This window comes from Chionomys nivalis, chromosome 4, assembly GCF_950005125.1.
Source record: "Chionomys nivalis chromosome 4, mChiNiv1.1, whole genome shotgun sequence".
NCBI classification, from domain to species: domain Eukaryota; kingdom Metazoa; phylum Chordata; class Mammalia; order Rodentia; family Cricetidae; genus Chionomys; species Chionomys nivalis.
In genome coordinates, this window is record NC_080089.1 from 104993084 (window position 1) to 105019544 (window position 26461).

The 26461-nt window shown below is 45.8% G+C and overlaps 2 protein-coding genes across 7 annotated transcripts; both read left to right on the top strand.

Moving 5' to 3' along the window:
* Positions 1-13783: 13783 nt before the first annotated feature.
* On the top strand, positions 13784-18968 carry Nicn1 (nicolin 1, tubulin polyglutamylase complex subunit). 2 transcript variants are annotated; one of them, XM_057767512.1, is made up of 6 exons: positions 13784-13983; positions 15972-16148; positions 16768-16881; positions 17684-17755; positions 18153-18257; positions 18332-18968. In XM_057767512.1, the coding sequence occupies exons 1-6, from the start codon at positions 13852-13854 to the stop codon at positions 18371-18373; spliced, it is 642 nt and encodes a 213-aa protein (XP_057623495.1). In that variant the 5' UTR covers positions 13784-13851; the 3' UTR covers positions 18374-18968. The 2 variants fall into 2 exon arrangements, with proteins under 2 accessions (XP_057623495.1, XP_057623496.1); XM_057767513.1 differs by lacking the exon at positions 15972-16148.
* A 751-nt stretch (positions 18969-19719) lies between these two features.
* Positions 19720-26459, top strand: Amt (aminomethyltransferase). Of its 5 annotated transcripts, none has more exons than XM_057766695.1 (9): positions 19720-20734; positions 20838-21005; positions 21406-21486; positions 22829-22960; positions 23528-23606; positions 23921-24066; positions 24479-24659; positions 24997-25152; positions 25250-26459. In XM_057766695.1, exons 1-9 carry the CDS (start codon positions 20648-20650, stop codon positions 25426-25428), a joined length of 1209 nt encoding a protein of 402 aa, XP_057622678.1. In that variant the 5' UTR covers positions 19720-20647; the 3' UTR covers positions 25429-26459. The 5 variants fall into 5 exon arrangements, with proteins under 5 accessions (XP_057622678.1, XP_057622679.1, XP_057622677.1 ...); XM_057766696.1 differs by having other exon boundaries at positions 19720-20692; XM_057766694.1 differs by having other exon boundaries at positions 19720-21005.
* The last annotated feature ends 2 nt before the right edge of the window (positions 26460-26461 follow it).

Here is a 26461-nt window from a genome sequence, read left to right on the forward strand (position 1 = left end):
CACCCTTGGAAAGAAGGAATCTCACTTGAAGAGTTGCCTCTATCAGTCTGGCAGGTGGGCATGTCTGCAAACTAGGAAGTTCTCTAACCTCCATACACACTCTGTAGCAGTCATCTCCACACATAAAAAATACAATTCAAAAATAGCAGAAACCTAAGGGCCAGTGAGGTGGGTCAGCAGGTAGAGGGGCTTGATTGAAAACCTAAGACACTGTGTCATAGCCCCAGGACCTACCAGGGAGAGTAGGAGAACTGACTCCCTAAGTTACCCTTTGATCTAAACATGTGAACTAGGACATGCATACTCACACACACACATATGCGCAAAATAAATAAATAAAATGGAATTTTTAAAATTTTAGGTAGTCCAGAGATGGTTCAGCAGTCAAGAGCCCTGATGACTCTTCCAAAGTGCTGAGCTGTCTTTTCAGTACATACATCAGATGATTCACAATCACCCGTAACTCCATTTCCAGAGGAATCTGATGCCCTTTTCTGACTTCCATGGCACCTACACACACATACACACACACACACACACACACACACACATGCACATGCACACACACAATAAAAATAAGAGAGGACTGGAGAGATGACTCAGCAGTTAAAAACACTGGTTTGGTTGCAGTCAATGATGGTGGAACATGTCTTTTAATCCCAACATTTGGGAGGCAGAAGAAGACAGATCTCTGTGAGTTCAAGTCCAGCCTGGTCTACAGAGAGAGTTCTAGGACAGCCAAAGTTTTTTTTTTTTTTTTTTTTTTTTTTCTTTTCGAGACAGGGTTTCTCTGTGGCTTTGGAGCCTGTTCTAGAACTAGCTCTGTAGACCAGGCTGGTCTCCAACTCACAGAGATCCGCCTGCCTCTGCCTCCCGAGTGCTTGGATTAAAGGCTAGTGCCACCACCGCCTGGTGTGCTTGTTCTTTTTTTTTTTTTTTTTTTTATTTTTTTTTGGTTTTTCGAGACAGGGTTTCTCTGTGGTTTTGGAGCCTGTCCTGGAACTAGCTCTTGTAGACCAGGCTGGTCTCGAACTCACAGAGATCCGCCTGCCTCTGCCTCCCGAGTGCTGGGATGTGCTTGTTCTTTTAAAGGATTCAGGTTCAGTTCCTAGAACCCATATGGTAGGTAACAACCATTCATCCTTAGGCACATATGCAGTGTACATACGTACATGCAAGCAAAGCACTTATATACATAAAACAATGAAGAAAATAGCAAATTTAAATACATAAATTTTATTTTTTTTTATTTTATTTTTTTTTGGTTTTTCGAGACAGGGTTTCTCTGTGGCTTTGGAGCCTGTCCTGGAACTAGCTCTTGTAGACCAGGCTGGTCTGGAACTCACAGAGATCTGCCTGCCTCTGCCTCCCAAGTGCTAGGATTAAAGGTAAATAAATAATTCTTTTTTTTTTTTTTTTTTGGTTTTTCGAGACAGGGTTTCTCTGTGGCTTTGGAGCCTGTCCTGGAACTAGCTCTGTAGACCAGGCTGGTCTCGAACTCACAGAGACCCGCCTGCCTCTGCCTCCCGAGTGCTGGGATTAAAGGCGTGCGCCACCATCGCCCGGCTAAATACATAAATTTTAAACCTAAAACCTGGACTTAGGAGGTTAACTCTGACTGCTCTTCCAGAGGACCACATGGTGATTCACAACTGACCGCACACCACCAGTTCCAAGGGACCTGATGCCCTCTTCTGTCCTCTGTGGGTACTGCGTACATGTTACAGAGCCATAGCCGTACTAATAGACAAAGAATTTCAAACCCAGCAAACAGCTAGACCTACACTTGTCAGTGACCTGCTGTGCTGCTCACACCCACGTGACCGACAGCCGCTTCTGCTCCTCTGCTTTCTGCCCTCCCGTATAGAGCAGCAGGACTGGAGCTATGAGAGTGCTTTCCCAGCATGCAAAAGGCCCTGGGTTTGAGCTTCTGTCCCTTAACAAAACAAAACATTATCTTTCTTACAAAACAGAATGGCGCAGTAGTTTCTTCAAGGAACTGTTGACCAGGATGTGAGGTTGTCTTCTTGTCCCACAGCACACCTTGGAGGCCTTTTGCTCAGTAGTAAAACATTCATCTAGCATCTGTCTTCCAGTTCCTTAGCACTTCGCTGGGAGTGGACAGACAGATATGCCGATAGTGTGTAATCCCTAATTCTCAGGGGGATCAACTTGTGTTTGAGGTCAGACAGGGCTACTTAGAAATACCCTGTTCATAACCAAAGCAAAATGACCAGTACATGGACTCAGTAAGTAAGGGTTCCTGTTGACCCTGATGACCTGAGTTTGATCCTGGGATCCACATCCTGCGAATTGTCCTCTGCCCTCCATGTGTGCACCATGGCAAGCAAATGCCCACACACATACACACATGGGCACACACCAAATAAACAACTAAAAATGTAATAAAAAGCAAACTCCAAAGATCTGAGCATGGTGACACGTGTCTGTCCATAATTCCAGTACTTAGGAGGTGGAGATGGAAGCATAAAAGTCATGTTTAGCTACATAGCCAGCCTGGGCTGTGAGACTCCGTCTCAAAAGAAAAAGAAACTTGCCGGGCGGTGGTGGTGCACTCCTTTAATCCCAGCACTCGGGAGGCAGAGGCAGGCAGATCTCTGTGAGTTCAAGGCCAGCCTGGTCTAAAAGAGCTAGTTCCAGGACAGGAACCAAAAAGCCACGGAAAACCCTGTCTCGAAAAAAAAAAAAAGAAAAAGAAAAAGAAACTGGGTGATGGTGTTCGAGGCTAGCCTGGTCTACAGAGTGAATTTCAGGGCATCCAGGACTACACAGAGAAACCCTGTCTCAAATAACCAAAACCAAAACCAAAACAAATTGTTTCTCAAAGCAGACAGAACATTCTCTATCAATTTATAGAGTCTTCAAAATTATGAACAGTGAGTCTGTGCTCATGGAGTTTTTATCAGGTTCCAGATCATCAGTGTGTCATGGTTCATGCCTGTAATCCTAGCACCTAGGAGGAGGGGAAGAGAGGAGAATCAGGAGTTCAAGGTTAGCCTGACCAACTTGATCTAAAAAAAAAAAAAAAAAAACTAGGACTAGCCAGATGGTGCAGCACTTGCTACACAAGCCTAACAGTCCAAGTTTGACCCCTAGAAGCCACGATGGGAGAAGGCAGCTGCCAGATCCTCCACACATGAAACATGGCACGTGTGCGCACACACACGAAGAGAGAGAACACAAAAATTAAAAAACAAACCAAGTCTGGAGAGATGGAGTGTTGGACGTATCCCCATAAACACGAGAGTCCTTCTATGAAGTAGATGTTTGTTTGTTCGTTATCTATCCATCTATCTATTGTAAGTAGTGCAGATTAAGCCTGGGGTCTACGCAATGTCAGAGAAGTGCTCTATTATTGAGCTATATATCCCTGGCCCCTTATTTTGTTGATTTGATTATTCTTCTGTGAATGAGTGTTTTGCCTGAATACATGTCTGTGCACCATGTGCATGAAGTGACCGGACTCCAGATCTCCTGAAATTGGAGTTAGAGACAGTTGTGAGTCACCATGTGGGTTCTGGGGATCGAACCCAGGCCCTCTGCAGGAGTAACCTGTGCTCTTAAGTGCTAAGCCATCTCGTTAGACCATAACTTTAATCCCAGCACTCAGGAGGCAGACTCGGGAGGAGAAACAGGTAGATCTCTGTGAGGTTGAGGCCAGTCTGATCTACAGACCTAGTTCTAGAAGAACCAGGGCGACACAAAGAAATCCTGCCTCTTTTTTTTTTTTTAAGAATTATTTAGCCGGGCCGGGCGTGGTGGCGCACGCCTTTAATCCCAGCACTTGGGAGGCAGAGGCAGGCGGATCTCTGTGAGTTCGAGACCAGCCTGGTCTACAAGAGCTAGTTCCAGGACAGGCTCCAAAACCACAGAGAAACCCTGTCTCGAAAAACCAAAAAAAAAAAAAAAAAAAGAATTATTTAGCCGGGCCGGGCGGTGGTGGCGCACGCCTTTAATCCCAGCACTCGGGAGGCAGAGGCAGGCGGATCTCTGGGAGTTCGAGGCCAGCCTGGTCTACAAGAGCTAGTTCCGGGACGGGCACCAAAGCTACATTGTGAGCTACAATGTGGTTGCTGGAAATTGAACTCAGGAAGAATAACCAGTTTTCTTAACTGCTGAGCTATCTCTCCAGCCTTCAAGAAACCCTGTCTTTTTTTTTTTTTTTTTTTTTTTTTTTTTTTGGTTTTTCAAGACAGGGTTTCTCTGTGGCTTTGGAGCCTGTCCTGGAACTAGCTCTTGTAGACCAGAGCAGGCTGGTCTCGAACTCACAGAGATTCACCTGCCTCTGCCTCCCAAGTGCTGGAATTAAAGGCGTGCGCCACCACCGCCCGGCAAGAAACCCTGTCTTTTTTTTTTTTTTTTTTTTAAATATTTATTTATTTATTATGCATACAATATTTTGTCTGTGTGTATGTCTGCAGGCCAGAAGAGGGGACCAGACCTCATTACAGATAGATGGTTGTGAGCCACCATGTGGTTGCCGGGAATTGAACTCAGGACCTTTGGAAGAGCAGGCAATGCTCTTAACCACTGAGCCATCTCTCCAGCCCCAAGAAACCCTGTCTTAAAAACAAACAACTGGACAATGACGGCTCATGCCTTTAATCCCAGCACTTGGGAGACAGAGGGAGGCGGATCTCTATGAGTTTGAGACCAGCCTGGTCTACAAGAGAAACCCTGTCTCAAAAAACAAACAAACAAAATATAAACAAAAAATCAAATAAATAACAAAAATAATTAAACACATGAATATATGCCAGGAGTGGTGTTGTATGTCTGTAATCTCTTAACATGGGAAGTGAATGTAGAAAGATCCTGAGTGCAAGACCAGCCTTGAAACATAGCAAAATCAAGTCCAAAGATAGTTATGTTACAGGAAAGACTGCTTCTTCCATGCCTGGATGGCAGCTGGCTGACCTCTGGCATCTCGCTCTCTCTCCCTTATTCTGTCTTCCTTCTCTTCTCACTTTTCTTGAGCCGCGATCTCTCCTCATTTTTATTCTCTCTGCCTGCCACTCCGCCTATTCCACTCCTGCCTAGCTCCTGACCAGTCAGCTCTTTATTAGAACAATCATGTGCCTTAGGCAGGCAAGGTGAATGGCAATACATCTTTTCATAATTAAACAAATGTAACCCACTTTTACATGGTTAAATATTCTATAGCACAGGTGGTTTTTAACAACTGAACCATCTCCCTGGACCTCATTCTGATTTTTTTGAGAAAGAATTACCCTGGAACTCATTAAGTATGGCAGGCTGACCTTAAACTGAAGGAGATCCTCTTGCCTTCAGCCTCATAAGTGCTGGGATTACAGGCATATACACTATTCTTAGCAAAAAAAAAAAAAAAAAAAAAATCACTTTGGATATACATACAGAAAGCAGTTACATGTAAAAGGATGGGAAATATATTCCATACAAATAGTTATCAAAAGAGAGTTGGGACAGTTATATTATTGCATGATACAATGGATTGAAATTGCTGGGATGGCACATACCTCTCCCAGCGCTAGAGAGGCTGAGACAGGAAGATCATGAGTTTAAGGCCAGTCTGAGCTAAACAAGATGCAAAACCTAGCATAAGAGGCTGGCTCCATAGACAGAAAAGGACTGAAGACAGTAGAAACAGAAATAAAAAACAAGTTGGTCATTTCAAAGCTATTTCCTTATAAAGCGGTTCGGGGAAAACGCAGTTAACATCATGTTACCATTTTTGTGTTTGGGTTAAGACAGATGGAACACTATTAAGCCAACTGAAACCGGTCTGTTTGGGAAAGCTGGCTGCTACCTTTCTAATCCTGACTTCTTGGAAATTCAGATAAACAGTTTAATTTCAGCTTGGTGACGTGGAACTTTAGTATGACTGACTCCATTTTTATTTTTAGTCTAGTCTGTTGGGACATAGTGTAGGAGCTTAACCCAGAAACAATGGTTTTCAGTAATTTCTTCTTGGACACAGGTACAATTTGGTTTACATCTATCATGCTGTTATTTCTCAGTAACTCATTCAATTAAAAAAATATACAATTAAACTTTAATTTAAAAAATTTTAGCATATGTCTATCTGTTGTGTTTGGTATGATGCACATGTATGTGTGGATGCACATGCCTGTGCTCCAAAATTTGGAGGTCAGAAGAGGACTTGGGTATCTTCTTCCATGCCTGGAAGCGTTATTCCTTTAATCAGTCTGTCACTGAACCACAAACTCTCTGTTTTGGCTAGGCTGGCTGGCCACCGAACTCTCAAAATCCACTTGTCTCTACCCTTCCAAATGCTAGGGTTACTGGTATGTGCAGTCATGCTCAGGTTTTTGTATTTTTTAATTTTTTAAAATTTATCTATTATGGGCCAGGCAGTGGTGGCACACACGTCTTTAATCCCAGCACTCGGGAGGCAGAGGCAGGCGGATCTCTGTGAGTTCGAGACCAGCCTGGTCTACAAGAGCTAGTTCCAGGACAGGCTCCAAAGCCACAGAGAAACCCTGTCTCGAAAAACCAAAACAAACAAACAAACAAAAATTATCTATTATGTATACAGTGTTCTGTCTGCATGTGTCTCTGCAGGCCAGAAGAGAGCACCAGATCTCATTACAGAGGACTGTGAGCCACCATGTGGTTGCTGGGAATTGAACTCAGGACCTTTGAAAGAGCAGTCAATGCTTTTCCCCTCTGAGTCATCTCTCCAGCCCTTTGTTTGTTTGTTTGTTTGTTTGTTTTTAAATATGTATTTTGGGGATTCGAATTCAGGTCCTTAAGCTTTCAGAGCAAGAGCTCTTACTCACTGAGCTGGAAGACAGGGTTTTAGACAGCTGAGGCAGCCTAGAACTTGCTTGAATTACTGATCCTACTGCCTCCACATCCTATCTGCTGAGATTATAGGCTTATGGTGACAAAAATTTCACCTTTAAGTAAAAGTGAGGGGCTAGAGAGATGGCTCAGAGATTAAGAGCAGTGGCTGCTCTTCCAGAGGCTCCAAAGCTACAGAGAAACCCTGTCTTGAAAAACCAAACGAAAAACAAAACAGGGCTGGAGAGATGGCTCAGAGGTTAAGAGCACTGGCTCTTCTTCTAGAGGTCCTGAGTTCAATTACCAGCAACCACATGGTGGCTCACACCATCTATAATAAGATCTAATGCTCTCTTCTGGTTTGTAGGCATACGTGCAGACAGAATACTGTATACACAATAAATAAATAATTTTTTAAGTCAGTTATTGTTTAATAATTTTTTTTTCTCAAGGCAAGTCTCATTACATAGCTCTAGCTATCTTGGAACTCACTCTATAGACCAGGCTGGCCTCAAACTCACAGAGATCCACTTGCCTCTGCCTCCAGAGTGCTGGAATTAAAGGCGTGCACCACCACCGCCCAGCCCATAAAATTATTTTTATTGCTACTTCATAACTATAATTTTGCGAATTATATGTTATAATTATGAATCATAAAGAAGCTGGGCTGTGGTGGGGGCATACCTTTAATCCCAGCACTCTAGAAACAGAGACAGGCGGATCTCTGTGAGTTCGAGGACAGCCTGGTCTACAGAGCAAGTTCCAGGACAGGTTCCAAAGCTACAGAGAAACCCTGTCTCAAAAAAAAAACATAATGTAAATATTTGTGTTTTCTGATAGTCTTAGGCGACTATGAAAGGTTCATTCGAGCCCAAAGGGGTCACAACCCGATTAAGAATCTCTGCTCTGGGGAGGGCAATATTTGGGAGGAGGGGAGGGAAATGGGAAATGGGGAGCAGGTGGAAATTTTAATTAAAAAAGAATAAAAATAAATAAATAAGTAAAAAAAAAAAAAAAAGAATCTCTGCTCTGGAAAAACAGTGTTCTCTACGCTTGAACCATTCATTGCTTTAATACACCCCTCAGCTTTATACTTTAGATGTATCCTTATGTAAACCAATTGTTTTATCTATTGTCTTTTGTTTTTATTCTTCTGCATCGTCTTTCTTTTTTGAGACAGAGTTTCTCTGTGTAGCCCTGACCACTGACTTCCTCTGTTGACCAGACTAGCCTCAAACTCAGGAGATCCGCCTGCCTCTGTCTCCCCAGTGCTGGGATTAAACTCGTTTGTCACTACCGCTGGGTTTATGTCTTTTTCAAAAAGATACCCTTCTTTTTGCTTTTATTTTAATTTGGGACAGGGTTACAAGATTTCTCTGTCCTGGAACTCTGAGATCTGCCTACCTTCACCTCCCTAGTACTGGAATTAAAGGTGGGCTCCCCACTATTCCCCCACCCCCAGACAGGGTTTCTCTGTAGCTTTGGAGCCTGTACTGGAACTCACTCTGTAGACTAGGGTGGCCTCGAACTCACAAAGATCACCTGCTTCTGCCTCAAGGCTTTTTTAATATCTATCTATCTATCTATCTATCTATCTATCTATCTATCTATCTATCTGTTGTAATATGAGCGGCGGGGCTGCGTCTCCGGCACCCGGCCGCCCACATGGCTAGCTTATGCCCCCAAATAATTACACGGAATCTGTATTCTTTTAAACACTGCCTGGCCCATTAGCTCCAGCCTCTTATTGACTAGCTCTTACATATTGATCTAACCCATTTCTAATATTCTGTGTAGCCCCACGAGCTGGCTTACCAGGAAAGATCTTAACCTGCGTCTGTCTGGAGTGGGAGAATCATGGCGACTCTCTGACTCGGCTTCTTTCTCCCAGCATTCTCTTTGTTTACTCCACCCACCTAAGGGCTGGCCTATAAATGGGCCAAGGCAGTTTCTTTATTAAATGAAAGTAACTCCTCCATTTCCCCTTTTTCTGTTTAAACAAAAAAGAAAGGCTTTCACTTTAACATAGTAAGATTACATATAGCAAAACAGTTATCAAGCAAGAATTACAGTTATAATATTTATATCTATTTTATCATAACTAAGGAAAACTATAACTATCTATCCATTCTTCAACTCCATCAAAGACTCCAGAAGGATATATTACCTAAGTAAACAAGAAGTAAGAAAACTCTAGAAATGACAGAGACATCTCGCTGCCTGGACAGTCACCCAAAGTTCTTTTGTACCGTTGGGGCATCCATCTTCGGCCTACAGGCCCATAGTATCCAGCAGACATTTTCATCAAGCAGGAAATTCCAAAGACAGTTCAGTCACTTTTTGCTGTGTCCTGTAGAATGTCTCGCAGACTCTTTTATGAGTCAGGAACCCCGAAAAAACATCTCATGTTTAGGCAAGTTCAGCAGTCCTCTCTCTGTGGGTTCTCTGTGTCCAGTTTATGCAACAGTCCAGGCATGAGCAGTTTCATGCCCAAATGGCTATCAAACTCCATAAGGAGCCTCTTCAATGCCCATCTTCCTCTTGAAGTAGATTGGTGCTGCCAGGAGCAGATGTGTCTCATTGTCATGAAAAGCCCTAAATTATTAAAACATTAAATGCCATGTTCTGTAGTCTTTGAAAGATATGAAGAATGCCTAATTGAAATATATCTCTATATATCTAGAAAATCTAACTAACATGACTACAAGCTTGACTATTATTTATGATTATCCATTAGCAACCTATATTTCCTAATTATACATTACATTTTTAAATGAACTACACAATCACAATACCTTAATCAAGATCAGAAATACATATACATATAACAAAATTGACCTTAAAATCCATACCAATGCAAATTATTCATATCTATATCATATCCCCCTTTAAATGTAAAAGAACATTTATAAACCATATTTGGGAACATGGGCGCAGTTTTTCTCTCCAAACTGCTTCCTGCTGAATGGGGGCGCTGTTATTCAGATCTTTTATGGTGTAACCTGTGTGTCAGGGTCATCTCAGTCGGCAGTTGAGTGAAGTAATTTTCTGAAGGTGTTCACAGCAACCTTTCTGGAGGGCGTGGTCTATCATACCATATTGGGATAGACACAATCCACAGAGTCTCATCCTCTGTGAAAACAAAAGAAGACCCTCTCCAAAGCATCATATCCTTAGACCCATATTCTGAAATCATAATACCCTTGTATCCATTTTGGTTTAGCTTGGCAGCCCATATAATGAAATATCTCTCTGTACTTAGCTCCTTTACAGTCCAAAATTTTAAAGAAAACACAATAATACAAAGAATCCAGACTCTCTGTGAATTTTCCATTTTTATGTGGCTTATTTTTCTTTATTTCTTTTAATCTATAACTATCTGTACTCTGTCTCTTTAAAGACTTTACCCTTTTTTTTTTAAAACATTAACTTTATTCTTTATATATATATTTTTCTCTCTCTCAAGCCTACGTACATTCATCCAACAGTGTCTGAATCAGTTCTATTGTGAATCTGTAATTTTTTTACTATCCAGGAGCACTTTGTTTTGTGCTTTTAAATCGCTAAGCGCTTAAGAATCTAAGCTGTAGCCGGGCGATGGTGGCGCACGCCTTTAATCCCAGCACTCGGGAGGCAGAGGCAGGCGGATCTCTGTGAATTCGAGACCAGCCTGGTCTACAGAGCTAGTTCCAGGACAGGCTCCAAAGCCACAGAGAAACCCTGTCTCGAAAAACCAAAAAAAAAAAAAAAAAAAAAAAAAAAAAAGAATCTAAGCTGTGACATTCCTAGGTCAAAAACAGGTACTGCTTGCTTGCCCCGCCCAGTCCAACATGGCAGAGCCACTCGTGCCTCTGATCCTTGCACATTGCACCAGTAGCATGGTGGAGCTGCTTGTGCCTCTGAGCCGCAGCACAAAATGACTTCCTTTTAGGCACACAGTGAGTCTAGTTGCCATCAAACAAATCGTAGCACTTTACTCCAAATGCTCCATTCAAAAGCTCTGTCTCCTGCAGTAGCCAGACAGAGATCGCAATGGCGGCACAGCCCAGAAAGCCAGCATTTTAAAATAGCCATTTTTTTTTCCTGTTGCTTAGTCAGGACAATTTCTTTGCCGCACGCAACCCATAAACAGCAAAAAGCTGTCTTAAATTCTCTCTGTGTCCTTTTTAAACCCTCTCAGGTTTTACGTGGAGTTCATTAGCACGGTGGGTGCCACTCTGTTGTAATAAGAGCGAGAGAACGTTGAGCACCAAAGACACTCCACTGGGAGCTTGTCTTCTTGGCAGAACTGGCCTTTGGGTTAAGAAAAGCCCATACCTCAACTTCTGACAAAGATACAGAATATCCCTAACTGGATGAAACAGGATTGTCTTATCTTGCCAAGACAGGGTAGGATAGTCCTAAGAAAGTTCCTTGCCTTTAATAATTGTATGCCAGTTATGTTAGGCCTTAGCCAAAGTTGGTTGACTCAACATTGCAAACGAGACTTTGGGTGATTGCCCAGGTAGTCAGTTGTCTCTGTCAATTGTTGCACATTTTGGATATCTCTCGATTGTTAAGTAATATTTATTCCCTTCTCAGATCTTTGACGGAGTTGAAGATTATATAATTGTAGTTACTCTCTATGTTATTTAGACTCCTTGAGATAGAATGTTTAGCAAAAGTTTTGTTCTCAATATTGTTTGTTATATTTATTATTTGTTATTATTGTATATAGTTGTATTTGGTTTGGTTCTATCTTATTTAGACAAAAGGGGGAGATGTAGGGACATAGCCCCACCCATTGGGGGCGTGTTCGCCTCGGGCTAATGTTTACGGATAAATCTGCCAGGCGTGAGCCCAGCAGCCCCTTTTCTTTTGCTCTGCTTTTCCAGTACTCCGCGGGAACCTGTGGTCCTGTAAGTCTATTTCCTTATTAAAGCTGTATATATCTATATAATCTGTCTACATTCATTTGCGCCACCACATCTATCTATCTATCTATTTATGTTTTTCGCCACAAGGTTTCTCTGTGTAACAATCCTAGCTGTCCTGGAACTAGTTTTTGTAGACCAGGCTGGCCTCGAACTCACAGAGGTCCATCTGCCTCTGCCTCCCAACTGCTGGGATTAAAGGCGCGCACCACCACCGCCCTGCAAGGCTTTTTTTAAAAAGATTCATTTATTTTTACTTTGTGTGTATTGGTGTTTTGCCTGCATGTTATATGTGTATCCATGTCTTTTTTTCGAGACAGGGTTTCTCTGTAGCTTTGGAGCCTGTTCTGGAACTAGCTCTTGTAGACCAGGCTGGGCTCGAACTCACAGAGATCCGCCTGCCTCTGCCTCCCGAGTGCTGGGATTAAAGGCGTGTGCCACCATCGCCCGGCGTGTATCCATGTCTTAAGTGCCCTCGGCGGCCAGGAGAGGGCATTGGAACCAAAATTACAGACCGCTTTCATTTTCCATGTTGGTGCAGGAACAGAACCCAGGTTCTTTGGAAAAGGAACTAGTGTTCTTAACCCCTAAACCATTTCTCTGGCCCCTGCAATGTTCGGGACAGGGTTTCTCTGTTTGCTTTGGAGCCTGATCGGCCTGCCTCTGCTGGGATGAAAGGCAAAGGCATGCGCATCCACTGCCTGGCTCGTTCCCCTTTCTTTCTCCTTCCTTCCTTCCTTCCTCCCTTCCTCTTTCTCTCTCTCTCTCTCTCTCTCTCTCTCTCTCTCTCTTTTTTTTTTTTTTTTGGTTTTTTCGAGACAGGGTTTCTCTGTGGCTTTGGAGCCTGTCCTGGAACTAGCTCTGTAGACCAGGCTGGTCTCAAACTCACAGAGATCCGCCTGCCTCTGCCTCCCGAGTGCTGGGATTAAAGGCGTGCGCCACCATCGCCCGGCTCCTTCCTCTTTCTCTTCCCTCTTCCTCCTTCCTTTGGGTTTCTCTGTGGATCCCGGCCTCCCACCTGGTTCTGCCTCTTTGTTTCTGCTTTTTTTTTGTTTGGTTGTTTTTTTGTTTGTTTGTTTGTTTTTGTTTTTCGAGATAGGGTTTCTCTGTGGTTTTTCGAGCCTGTCCTGGAACTAGCTCTTGTAGACTAGGGTGGTCTCGAACTCACAGAGATCCGCCTGCCTCTGTCTCCTGGTTCTGCCTCTTAAAAGCATAGGCTCCACTGCCCGGATAGTACTTTAAATTTCTTATCCTTCTTCCTCCGACTTCAGAAGAGCTGGGATTACAGGCCTGAGGCTGCATTCCTAGTTTTATGGGGTACTGGGGAATCAATCCAGGGCTTTCCATATGTTAGGTTAACGCTACCAATTGAGCTGTGAGTTCTTTTTTTTCTTTTTTTGGTTTTTCGAGACAGGGTTTCTCTGTGGTTTTGGAGCCTGTCCTGGAACTAGCTCTTGTAGACCAGGCTGGTCTCCAACTCACAGAGATCCGCCTGCCTCTGCCTCCCAAGTGCTGGGATTAAAGGCGTGCGCCACCACCACCGGGCCAGAGCTGTGAGTTCTTTATAAAAATGTTTCTGCGGGCTGGAGAGATGGCTCAGAGGTTAAGAACACTGACTGCTCTTCCTGAGGTCCTGAGTTCAATTCCCAGTAACCACATGGTAGCTCACAGCCATCTGTAATGAGATCTGGTGCCCTCTTCTGGCCTGCAAGCATACATGGAAGGAATGTTGTACACATAATAAATAAATATTTAAAAAAAATGTTTTTGCAACTAATGTCATTTGTGTTCAAGGCCTTATATGTCTTAACCGACTGCCGCCCTAACAAAGTGGCCAAATCTAAGGTTTAAGCCGGCCAGAAGCATTCTGGATCCTTTGGATAAAGAATAGCTCGATGGTTGCCGGGAGCGGCCGAGGAGCGGCTCTCAGACGCGTGGTGATTGGTTGACGGAGAACTTCCGCAGGCACTTCCTACTCTCGACCCGCCCTAACCATCGGTGATTGGCTGGTCTGTGCATGCGCTAGGTCGCCTGGGAGTTGTAGTTCTTTTGTTTCGCTGGGCGAAGCCTGTAAAGGTTAGTAGTTGGCGACTGTTAGCGGCGATTGTGCTTGGTCGCTGGCGCCGACATCATGTCTCGTGTGTTGGTGCCCTGTCATGTGAAAAGCACCGTAGCCCTGCAAGTGGGAGACATGAGAACCTCCCAAGGTCGGCCTGGCGTACTGGTCGTCGATGTCACCTTTCCCAACGTCGCGCCTTTCGAGGTGAGCGACCCCCAGTAGGCGCGACCAAGGCGTCTGGGCGGGGAAGACTTTTACTCGTTCACAACCTCTGCAGTTCCCCTTGCTTTGACGAATTGACCCTATTCAGTAGCATTACAGTCTTTATGATACTAGAATTTACTGTCCTGTTCTCTTCAGCATCTCTTCCTCATTTCCAGGACACCACTGGAAATACAATTATGAACCTCAGTACAAGTGGGAGGGTATTTTGGTTTTGGCCATAGCTGGGATCCTTAAATAATGATGTCAACTTACCCATTTCAATGGCTCCTGCCACCGGTTAGGTGCAGCTCATCCTTCCTCTAGGTTCTCCTAGTGACTTGTTTCTAATCCCCAGTTGCACTTCCATCTCAGCTGACCGTGACAGGGCACTGCATGACCTCAACATGGGACAAAGCTTACCTCTAATGGCATAGCATTCTGAGCCACCCTGTGACGGTGCCTCACCCACTCCCTTGGCCTTACATGCTTTGTGTTACAATATGTGGTTATCTCCCACGAGGTTGCTTACCACTGGCTGGGAAACCTGGAGTATCTGAGTCAGTGTGTTTGAGGCGGCTCTTTGACATCTATATCTATCTATCTATCTATCTATCTATCTATCTATCTATCTATCTATCTATATTTAAATGCTTATTTTAATTTTATGTGTATGAGTGTTTTGTCTGCATGTATGCGTGTATACTTTGTGCATACCTGGTTCTGATGGAGGCCAGAAGAGGCTTCTAAATACCCTGGAACTGAAGTTATGAACTGTTAGGAACCAGGTAGGTTCTGGGAACCAAACCTGACTCTCTGCAAGAGCACCAAGTGCTCTTAACCACTGAGCAACCGATGTGTTTTTGTTTTTAATTCCATGGCTGATTCTGATGAGCTTCCAGTGATGATAACTACTACTATGGTAGTTGATACTGTAGGTTTGCCCATCCCATTGCCTCCCCCAGGCCCCTGCACTGCACTCAGCAAGCTCTCCTACTCTTCTTATTCTGATCATTCCTTCTTAGTTAAGAGACAGACAGAGACCTCCACAGAGGGACAGAACCTCTGCTATTACCAGGTTGAACTACAATTCTTTTTTTTTTTTTTTGATTTTCGAGACAGGGTTTCTCTGTAGCTTTTTGGTTCCTGTCCTGGAACTAGCTCTTGTAGACCAGGCTGGCCTCGAACTCACAGAGATCCACCTGCCTCTGCCTTCCAAGTGCTGGGATTAAAGGTGTGCGCCACCATTGCCCGGCTACAGTTCTTTTTCATACTAGATTCTTAGGGTCTCTCACTCTGATACTTTTTCAAATATGCTACTTTTTGGGTGGTGGGTGTGTCTCGTGAGTCCCAGAATGGTTAAGAATTGCTGAGGCTTACCATGAACTTCTGATCCTCCTGCCTCTGCCTCCCTAGCCCTGGGATTACAGGTGTGCATCACCCACCCAGGTTGTACATCACTGAGCATCTAGCATAGAGCTTCAGACATGCCAGACAAGGCAAGTGCTGAACCGCTGAGCTACATCGTCAGCCCAGCGTGTTGCCATACCCACCTTTGTTATCTACTTCACAATCTCGCTCTTTCAGGCTTTACGTGTCCATTTTCTTTTCTTTTTTTTTTTTTTGGTTTTTCGAGACAGGGTTTCTCTGTGGTTTTGAAGCCTGTCCTGGAACTAGCTCTTGTAGACCAGGCTGGTCTCGAACTCACAGAAATCCGCCTGCCTCTGCCTCCCAAGTGCTGGGATTAAAGGCGTGCGCCACCACCGCCCGGCTTTATGTGTCCATTTTCTGCTTTCTTCAGGGACCATCTCAGATATGTTGGTGTGGTTTGTTTGCGTGACTTACTGGACTGCGAGCATTTTTAGGAAAGCAAAATTATGTCTGGGCTCCAAGAATTGTTGACTTGCTTAGCAAAAGTGTACATTCCAAAAGAAAGATTACATCACCGTGCCCAGGACCTCATTTCTCATGGTGGGTTGGGTGTATTCTAGTTGCAGGAGATCATGTTTAAGAATTACTACACAGCTTTCTTGAGCATCCGTGTTCGTCAACATACCCCACTGCACACACCATCCAAGTGGGTAACTTGTCTGCGGGACTACTGTTTGATGCCTGACCCACACAGTGAGGAAGGAGCCCAGGAGTATGTATCACTGTTCAAACACCAGGTCAGCTGGGCCTCAGTATGGCCAGGAAATCCCAGATGAGGACTTCCTGCCTAGGGATTGGGCAAAATAGCAGAAGGGAAGAGTGGGGCAAAAGTGGGCTGGACTGTGGCTATCAGACAGGTACAGGGGAGGGACCACTGCTGTGGTGTCCTTCCCCAAGGCTTGGGGAAGCATTTGGTTTACTGCTGGTTGGGAAGTTCCTGCTAAAGGAGATGAATCTTAAGTGGATCTTTTTTATTTAATTTTTTTATCTATCTATCTATCTATCTATCTATCTATCTATCTATCTATCTATCTATTGATTTTTCAAGCCAAGGTTTCTCCTTGAACTGTCTCTGTAGACCAGGCTGGCCTGAAATTCACAGAGATCCACCTGTCTCTGCCTCCTGAGTGCTGAGATTAAAGGTGTGTGCCACCACCATCCAGCTATTTATCTTTTTAAATTGTTTTTTGTTTTGTTTGAGACAATTTCTCTGTGTAGCCCTTGTTCTCCTGTTTTATAGACCAGGCTGGCCTTGAACTCAGAAAAAGGAACTGCCTGCCTCTGCCTCCCAAGTGCTGAGGCGAAGGCACGCACCTCCACACCCTGCTCATTAGGTCATTATGTGTGTGTATCCAGATGCTGTGTGACATGACCAGAGTATTGGAGCTACGTCTGATTCTGCGGCAGCCATCACCACTATGGCTGTCTTTCACAGTGGAGGAATTGCAAATCTACCAGCAGGGACCAAAGGTAAGTGACTATATGAAACCTACTGGGTAGCCCTGGACCTAAGAAGCTTCTAAATGGCTAGGAGAGATGGGGCACTGGTGTGGGCGATGGGCAAGGATGGAGAGCTACAGAGGGAAGCCTTCTTGAACGTTGGAGGAATATGAATGCAGAAAGTCAAAGGTGAGTTCCTGCCTTGGCATCCCCTGACCATCGAGACCACCTACTACTTTTAGGTGCTGGGATGGACTTTTGTTCCTGGGTTCTTGATGGAGGTGGGTCTTGTATCTGTCTGTTGCTTTCATTGGTTAACTAATAAAAAAACTGCCTAGGCCCATTTGATAGGCCAACCCTTAGGTGGGTGGAGTAAACAGAACAAAATGCTGGGAGAAAGAAGCCAAGTCAGTGAGTCGCCATGATTCTCCCACTCCAGACAGACGCAGGTTAAGATCTTTCCTGGTAAAACAGCTTGTGGTGCTACACAGAATATTAAAAATGGGTTAGATCAATATGTAAGAGCTAGCCAATAAGAGGCTGGAACTAATGGGCCAGGCAGTGTTTAAAAGAATATAGTTTCCGTGTAATTATTTTGGGCATAAGCCATGCGGGCGGCCGGGTGCCGGGGACGCAGCCCCGCAGCTCCTATTACAACAGGTTCTCCTTCTGCAGAACAGAAGAACTCAGTAATCTGAGTGTCCCTTTGATCGTCCATGGTCCTGAACAGGAATTTCCCAGTATTTCAGTCTCAAGGGACCTTTTCTTTGCTCTCAGGTGCCAGAGCTCTCAGATTCGGCCCCACTTAGAAGAGTATACCTTTGCTTTGCAGAGCCCCTCCTTGACTTTCCCCAAGTGGCTTTCCCACCCGGTGTCCAATGAGCAGCCTGTTCCCCGCCATGAGGTAAGCTCTAACCCTGGGTGTTAGCCACACATACATGGTTCTGATGCCCAGAGTATGAACATGTGGGCCTCTGGCTATCCTGAGGCCAACTGGGGATGTAGAATACTTACTGAGAATGCATAAGGTCCTGGGTTTGATTTCCAACATCACAAAAATTTGAGACTGGACACAGGGCTCATGGTTCAATGTCTTCCTGGGTGTTCTGTGGGATTTGAGTTGTGTCTGCTTCTAGGCAGGCATGGACTGCTTCCTGAGTGAACATCAAGCCCTAGGCACACACACATTCTGCAAGTTCCCTGGGAATGCTACTGGTTTAGCTGGAGTGCCCCATGTCTTATATCTGTAAGGGCACTGCTGGGGAGAGATTCATGGCCACTCTTCCTTCCTTCTGGAGCAGGGTCTCCCAGATCCCAGCAGAGTATCCTCCGAGGTGCAGCAGATGTGGGCACTGACAGAGATGATTCGGGCTAGTCACAGTTCCACAAGGATCGGCCGCTTTGATGTGAGTGAGTGCTTCCTTCTGCTTGGCTTTCCTTGCTTTGAATAGCTCAGAACTGATAGTCTCTTGTGTTGCAGGTGGATGGCTGCTATGATCTGAATTTGCTCTCCTACACATGAGCAACAACTTCTACTTGAGACATTGGCCTTCTGTGCCCATCCAGGACTGATTTGGCCACCAGAAACTGAAGTGTGTTCCCTGCGCATCCAAGTTCTATCTGCGCCAAAGAAATTCTTGACGTTCACCTAGCTGTTTTAGCATGAATTCGCAGTGTGTGGGGGTACTTTCTGTCTTTGTCTGACATGCAAATTCAGTCTCTTCCTCTCAACATTTACAGGTTCTACTTAGAATCCTTGAGTTCCTCCTGCCTGTCCTGTCAATGTGCACAGCCTGTCTTCTACCATTTTTCTTATTATTGAGATAAACCTGTTCCCTGAAGCCTAGGAAGGCCACTGCTGTTTTGACACTCATGACCTGAGAAGTTTGAAGAGATGTCCCCTATTCATTCCTCTGCTTCTGCTGGTAGCCTTTTTCCTTTTGTATTATATCCATAGAAAAGTAAATGTCCTACAGACCTGCATGGTGGCACACACCTTTAACCTCAGCACTTGTGGGTTCAAGGCCAGCCTGGTTTACACAATGAATTCCAGACTAGTGAGGGCTACATAGTAAAATCTTGTCTTTGTAGCGTGGGGGATGAAAAGAAAAAGAAACTGCCCCTCTTTTTTTTTTTTTTTTTTTTTTTTTTTTTTTTTTTGCTTTTTTCGAGACAGGGTTTCTCTGTGGTTTTGGAGCCTGTCCTGGACCTAGCTCTTGTAGACCAGGCTGGTCTTGAACTCACAGAGATCCACCTGCCTCTGCCTCCCAAGTGCTGGGATTAAAGGCGTGCGCCACCACCGCCCGGTGAAACTGCCCCTCTTTAAATCTGTCTTTTGCCAGCCTATACCAGCCTAGGAGGCAGAGCTGGGATTTGGCTGCTGAAATGTGTTGTCTGTCAGTTCTGGGCAGGTGCTTTTGGCACAGCTGGGGCCTGACAATGAGACCTCCAATCTATTTGTCCTCTGTCTCAGCATGAAGCATATCTATGACCCTTCTCCCAGTTGCTTCTTGCCGATCATGCTCAGGATGATGAGAGATGAACCCTGGGGGTAGTGTGTGCAAAGGAAGGTTTCACAGATACTGTTTGAGAGGCTGCGGTCCTCCATGGCCCCGGGGCAACCTGTAAATGATGAAGGCTGCTACAAGAGCTAGTTCCAGGACAGGCTCCAAAACCACAGAGAAACCCTGTCTCGAAAAACCCAAAAAAAAAAAAAAAAAAGCCGGGCGGTGGTGGCGCACGCCTTTAATCCCAGCACTCGGGAGGCAGAGGCAGGCGGATCTCTGTGAGTTCGAGACCAGCCTGGTCTACAAGAGCTAGTTCCAGGACAGGCTCCAAAACCACAGAGAAACCCTGTCTCGAAAAAACAAAAAAAACAAACAAAAAAAAAAAAAAAAAAAAAAAATGATGAAGGCTGCTGCTCTTTCCTGGGCTAAAATTCAGTTTCCCTCCAGGTCTCCCAGATGTTGCCCCTGGGAAGGGTTATAAAACAGTGCTGCAAGGTGTCCTGGACCTGGAAAACTGAACATGTGTAGGTGTAGCAGTTTTTGGGAAAGTCTAGACACCTTTGGTAGCTACCCTGTATTCTTGCCAATCAGCCTTCTTGAAGTTAGTGTTTTTACCTACAAGATCATTGTTTAAACCCATCCAGTTTTTGCTGAAAGGCTGATCACCATAGTCCTGTGTTCAGGGAGCAATGGTCTTCAGTTTGCATGAGTAGAAAGGATTCGGGGTGGCAGGGATCATGCATAATTCATAGCTGTATTCCTAAGATCCAGCCCTGGAACTAGTGTGCGGCAAGACAAATAAATACTCATAGAATACGTGACCGCTGTTTGCTGCTTGTGTGTGCCCAGTGGGATAGCCAGAGACCATAAGAAGAAGCCAGGCCACAATGACACTAGGACTGCCCAGCAGATTTCACCCTCTAGTGGTTCCACCTCCCACGGCTATTTGCCCTGAATATGTAACTCAGGCTTTTCAGCCATTTGCAGAACTTTGACCTTCTGGAGGCAGGGAGTTCTAACCCCCCTCCCCCCATTTTGGTTCTAGCCAGCCTATTCTGTTCTGAACTGCCTGACTTGCTTTTATTAGCTAAAGGAAGAGCCTGAGGCCATTGGGAGTCAACGCCGCCCGCCCCGTTCTAAATCCCAGCCTGCCCTGTGGGCTTCCCACACCCCTTCCCATCCCCTGGGAGCTAGAAAGACCTGTCTAAGCAGGGGTTTGGACTACATCTCCCAGAGTGCCTGGCAGAGTAGTGGCCTCGGTGTGCCGGCTGCACCAGTTGCGGGTGACAATGCAGCGGACAGCGAGTGTGGTGGCTCTGGGTTTTCGCCTGCAGGTACAACCCTTGGTCCAGAGCCGCCCACTCAGTTATGTACAGGTGGGATAAAGGGCACTGGTGGGAGTTTGTTACTGGTCTTGGAGGGTCGGGGAGGAAGCTGATGGGACTGGGCCCTGGTGGCTTTAAGCCTGGCTGTCCACAGGATGTGCTCCGCAGGACTCCACTCTATGACTTCCACCTGGCCCATGGAGGAAAAATGGTGGCGTTTGCAGGGTGGAGTCTACCTGTTCAATACCGGGACAGTCACGTTGTTTCACACCTGCATACACGCCAGCACTGTTCTCTCTTCGATGTGTCCCACATGTTGCAGGTGAGCCAGGGCCTGGATCTGGCCTTCCTCCCCATCTACAGTATTGTACTTTGCTGCTTAGCATGGGGAGATCTTAGACTACAGGGTTAGGGGCACTGACTAATTTAGGAGGTCTTCTGATTTGCTCTCCCCTGCCCTTGGCTAGAGCTGTACCTACTCCCATCTGTTGTGCTGGACATTGGCTGGAAATTGGTTGGGCATCTTAGTAAGGTGCTCGGTCCCAGGAGGCTGGGAGGGAAAGGGGAAATGAGAAGGTAGATCCTCTGCCAACTCCAGAACCCAAAGACCGTAGTTACTCACTTCTGGGCTGAAGTGTGTTATGGCAAGGATGCTTTCTTGCCTAGTAGCCTTTTGGACTTCAGATACTGCAGTGGTCTGAGGCTTTCCATATTTTCCCTAGACCAAGATATTTGGTCGTGACCGAGTGAAGCTGATGGAGAGTATAGTGGTTGGAGACATTGCGGAACTAAAGCCTAACCAGGTGGGCCTATTTTATTTTTCTCAATGTTAAGTCCTTGTCTAAAGCTTAGGAGGCACAAAGATAGGTCAGATATAGCTTTGCAGGGCTTGCTATCTTGATGCAGCCATTGGGTCATTTCCAGATATCCAACCGGCTTTGGAGAAGCACTATCCCAGCCCTACTACATTGGGTTGGGAGGCCGGAAACCAAAGTTTGTATGCTTTGACCTCATGCTGCTCATACTGTGGTATTCAGAGCATGATTCCTAAACCAGCAGCCTCTCCATTTTCTAGGGCTGTGTTAGGAATATGCTGAAGCGCTGCTCTGCTCCTGGCCTGCTGAGCCAGAACCGTAGTTTTTTTTTTTTTTTTTTTTTTTTTGGTTTTTCGAGACAGGGTTTCTCTGTAGCTTTGGTGCCAGTCCTGGAACTAGCTCTTGTAGACCAGGCTGGCCTCGAACTCAGAGATCCGCCTGCCTCTGCCTCCCGAGTGCTGGGATTAAAGGCGTGCGCCACCACCGCCCGGCCAGAACCGTAGTTTTAACAAGATCCCTAGGTGGTTCAAGTGACTTACCAATCTCAAGGTTTGGCCATCCAGTTGCAAGGCTAAGGCCAGCTTTACAGTGTTTTTTTTTTTTTTTTTTTTTTTTTTTTTTTTTTTTTTTCGAGATAGTGTTTCTCTGTGATTTTGGAGCCTGTCCTGGAACTAGCTCTTGTAGACCAGGCTGGTCTGGAACTCACAGAGATCTGCCTGCCTCTGCCTCCCAAGTGCTGGGATTAAAGGCGTGCGCCACCACCGCCCGGCCTTTACAGTGTTTTGAACACATTGAAGAATGTGCTGGGAGCCTGTGGGGATCCCGAAGATGGTCTTTGAATCTTTTCTCCTGGAGGATGGCACATGGGTGGAGGTGGGTGGGGTGAAGTAGTAGTTCCTAGGTGTCACAGAGTAAGTGTGAAATGGGTTTCTAAGAATTGAGAAGTAAAGCCCGGCGGTGGTGGCTCACGCCTTTAATCCTAGCACTCGGGAGGCAGAGGCAGATGGATCTCTGTGAGTTCAAGGCCAGCCTGGTCTAGAAGAGCTAGTTCAGGACAGGAACCAAAAAGCTACAGAGAAACCCTGTCTGGAAAATTAAAAAAAAAGAATTGAGAAGTAAGGGAGACAAAGGTCCCACTTGTCTGGGAGGAGTGGGAATGTACTTGACAAATGAAGATCAAAGACCCAAGATTTGAGCCTTCCCTTGCACACTTTACCCAAAACTGCATTCATGAGTTTGTGGTAGCTGAGTGGATCTAAGAATGTTTCTGGCTCACACTTGGCTTTGGCTTTCTGGACCTGGAGACAAGGATGTTCTGCTTTAATGCTAGGGCATACTGTCACTGTTTACCAATGAAGCTGGAGGCATCTTAGATGACTTGATCGTGACCAATACTTCGGAGGGGCACCTGTATGTAGTGTCCAATGCTGGCTGCTGGGACAAGGACTTAGCTCTCATGCAGGTATAGTTGCTTTTGTTTTGTTTTGTTTTGTTTTGCCAGACAGGGTTTCTCTGTGTAACAGCCCTAGCTGTCCTGGAACTTGCTCTGTAGACCAGGCTGGCTGTGGCTGCGAACTCACAGAGATCCACCTGCTTCTCTCTGCTTCTCAAGTGCTGGGATTAAAGGCATGTGCCGCCCCTGCCTGGCCCTACAGCTGCCTTTTATTCTGGATATTTTATATTCTTTGTTCATAAAGCAGTGCCCAGTGCAGATAAGGGCTCAGAAAATGACTCTTACTACAAGAACAGCCAATAGACTGAAGAGTAGGCACTCCATGGGTGCATCAGGGTTTGGGGATAGAGACTAGCAGAGGTGGGGAGATAAAGCTGGCCCTGGCCCTGAAATGATCATCCTCTGTGATGTGAGGTGACAGACATGGGCTTAGGTCCTCCTTACCACTTAGCAGCTACGTGAATTGTTAGATGGGAATCAGCCTGCTATCAGCCTGCCCAGTTCCGCAGTGTCCAACCCAGAGTAGGTGCTCAGTAATGGTTTTAGACGCTGATGTGCTTCTGGTTTTCATTTCAGGACAAGGTCAAGGAGTTCCAGAACAGGGGCAGTGATGTAGGCCTGGAGGTGATAGATAATGCCCTGTTAGCTCTGCAAGGTGAGCGGGCCAGGTTGGGGTTAGAGCCAGCCCTTGCCTTCCTGCCTTTATTTGCTGCTTAGCATGGATGCTATCCCAAGGGGAAGGTATGGATGCTTTCTCGAGAGGAAGGTATGGATGCTGTGATAGCTGTATGCCATAATTCCAAAGTTAAGTATCTTTCCTCTCTGCAAAGCTGTCCAAGGGTTGGAGCAAGGGCATCCTTTTCTGTTTTGCCGAGTTGAACTTGCTTGGGACCTGTTCTGCTTCCTAAGTAAAGGCTGTAGTACAGGAAGTGCTGGGTCCAAGACCCTTGTTATTCTCTTTGGGCTCAGGACCTGCTGCAGCACAAGTGCTACAGGCTGGTGTGACAGATGATTTGAGGAAACTGCCCTTCATGACCAGTGCTGTGATGGAGGTCTTTGGTGTGGCTGGCTGTCGCGTGACCCGCTGTGGCTACACAGGAGAAGATGGTGTGGAGGTATGTTGAGAAGTAACTATTCCCTATGGGGTCTCATGCCTGTAATCCCAGTGCTTATGGAGATAGAAGCAGGAACATTTTAGTTCATGATGGTCTGGGTTTCCATAGTGAGTTCCTATCTCAAAGAAAAAAAAAGCCAAATTAAACCCCCAAACAAAAAATACAGTTGTAAAGTTTGGCAGAGGGTGGCACATGCCTATAATCCCAACACCCAGGAAGTAGAGACAGGAGAATCATAAGTTATAGGCCAGGCTGAGCTACCTGTCGCAGAGGGATGGGAGTAGGGGAAAATGGGGAATATCACTATTAGTACAGGAGTGTTTCACTTCTGTACAACCAAAAGTGGTAAAAGTGGTTACAGGATTCAAGGCTCAGGGGGTAACTGCCCATCTGCTCTCTCGTCCTTGTGCAGATCTCAGTGCCAGCAGTAGGGGCAGTCCACTTGGCAACCGCTCTGCTGAAAAACCCAGAGGTGAAGCTGGCAGGACTAGCAGCCAGAGATAGCTTACGCCTGGAGGCAGGCCTCTGTCTGTATGGGAATGACATTGATGAACATACTACACCTGTGGAGGGCAGTCTCGGCTGGACACTGGGTGAGCTGGGCTAGTACTGAAGGGGTCCTGAAGATTAGAGTATCTTTTAATGAGATCAGCAAGTCCATAACTACTCCTAAGGTTGTAGATACTGCAACAAGTAACTCAGCTTTGCTGAGCCTTCATTCCCTGAAGGTGCTACTGTGGTTTTGCCTTTTAGAAACTGAGGACCCTAAGTATGGCTTCCAGGGGGTAGAGATGATTGATTGACTGACTGTAGTGCAGGGGAAGAATAGAGCCCAAGTGATGCTAAATGACATCACTTGGGGCCTTCGTAGTAAAGGCTTCCTGTGTCCAGGACTTATGTGCAGCTTACATCTGGTGAGTTTCTTTCCAGGGAAGCGGCGCCGAACTGCTATGGACTTCCCAGGAGCCAAAATCATTGTGCCCCAGCTGAAGGGCGAGGTGCAGAAGAGACGTGTGGGGTTGATATGTGAAGGGGCCCCAATGAGAGCTCACAGCCCTATCCTGAGCACAGAAGGCACTGTGATTGGTAAGTGGTCCAGGAGGGGACATTGGCTGACAGGGTATCCAAGGTAGGGATATTGGGCTGACAGGGTTGTGTTAACCTATGGCTTATGCCTGGACAGGAACAGTGACCAGTGGCTGCCCTTCACCCAGCTTGAAGAAGAATGTGGCAATGGCATATGTGCCATTCAAATACAGTCGGCCAGGGACACAGCTGCTGGTGGAGGTTCGGCGGAAGCAGCAAATGGCGGTGGTTAGCAAAATGCCCTTTGTGCCCACGAACTACTATACTCTCAAGTGAAGATGACCCATGGGAAAGCAGTTCCCTCCAGGAGTCTTGCCCTAGAAGGCATTCCATAGTGCTTAGTCAGGACAGAAGTAGAACTCACAGGGGTGGGTGGAAGCTGAATGGGGTTTGTTGTGGTCTGATTAGGGTGGGAGAGCACCCATCTATTCTCCTTCCCCACCAAGCTATCCTAACTTTAGGGCCTGATTTTTAAATGACAAATCACCTTACTTAATGTCCTATTTTAGTTTGCAATCCCACTAACCTTATTCTGCCAGGGGCTGGCCAGAGAACAAATGTCTGCCTTTGTGTACCTACCCAACCTACCTCACGATGGTCGATGGTTTCTCTAATTTCTTTTCTTTCTTTTTTTTTTTTTTTTTTGGTTTTTTGAGACAGGGTTTCTCTGTAGCTTTTGGTGCCTGTCCCGGAACTCGCACTGTAGACCAGGCTGGCCTCGAACTCCCAGAGATCACCTGCCTCTGCCTCCCAAGTGCTGGGATTAAAGAAAGGCATGCGCCACCACCGCCTGACGGTTTCTCTAATTTCAAAGGGCTATTACTGTGGGCAGTGTGAGCTTAGGTGCCTTCCACTTTGCTCCCCATGAATGCATACTCTACCTTTCCTCGGATAAAAACGACTCCTGGCTCAGTGTCGGGTGAGTTGTTCCTGTGTGCAAACTTAGGGATGGTTAAGCAAACACAGACTCACCCTTCCACATTCCCTAGTCAACTCAGCCTGCTGTGCAGCAGCAGGACATGGCAGGCTGGGTACTTGGACTGACCTTAGCTCTTGTTGTGAATAACTGTATTTTGCTAACTCTTGAAAAAAAATTAAAGTTTCCTTCTGGGGCTGGAGAGAGGGCTCAGTGGTTAAGAGCACTGGCTGTTCTTCCAGAGGACCCAGGTTCAATTCCCAGCACCCACACAACAGATCACAACTGTCTGTGATCCAGCTCAAGGGGATTTGACACCCTCATACAGATATGAATGCACGCAAAACACCAATGCACACAAAAATAAATAAGAAAATTTTCTTTCTTCTTACT

Coding starts and splice junctions, on each gene's coding strand:
- Nicn1 (XM_057767512.1), top strand. CDS start 13,852: ATGTCTCGTGTGTTGGTGCCCTGTCATGTGAAAAGCACCGTAGCCCTG. Junction 16,149..16,767: donor TATCACTGTTCAAACACCAG/GTCAGCTGGGCC, acceptor GTGTGTATCCAG/ATGCTGTGTGACATGACCAG. Junction 17,756..18,152: donor AGCCTGTTCCCCGCCATGAG/GTAAGCTCTAAC, acceptor CTTCTGGAGCAG/GGTCTCCCAGATCCCAGCAG.
- Amt (XM_057766694.1), top strand. CDS start 20,727: ATGTACAGGTGGGATAAAGGGCACTGGTGGGAGTTTGTTACTGGTCTT. Junction 21,487..22,828: donor CGGAACTAAAGCCTAACCAG/GTGGGCCTATTT, acceptor CTTTAATGCTAG/GGCATACTGTCACTGTTTAC. Junction 24,660..24,996: donor CAGTCTCGGCTGGACACTGG/GTGAGCTGGGCT, acceptor GTTTCTTTCCAG/GGAAGCGGCGCCGAACTGCT.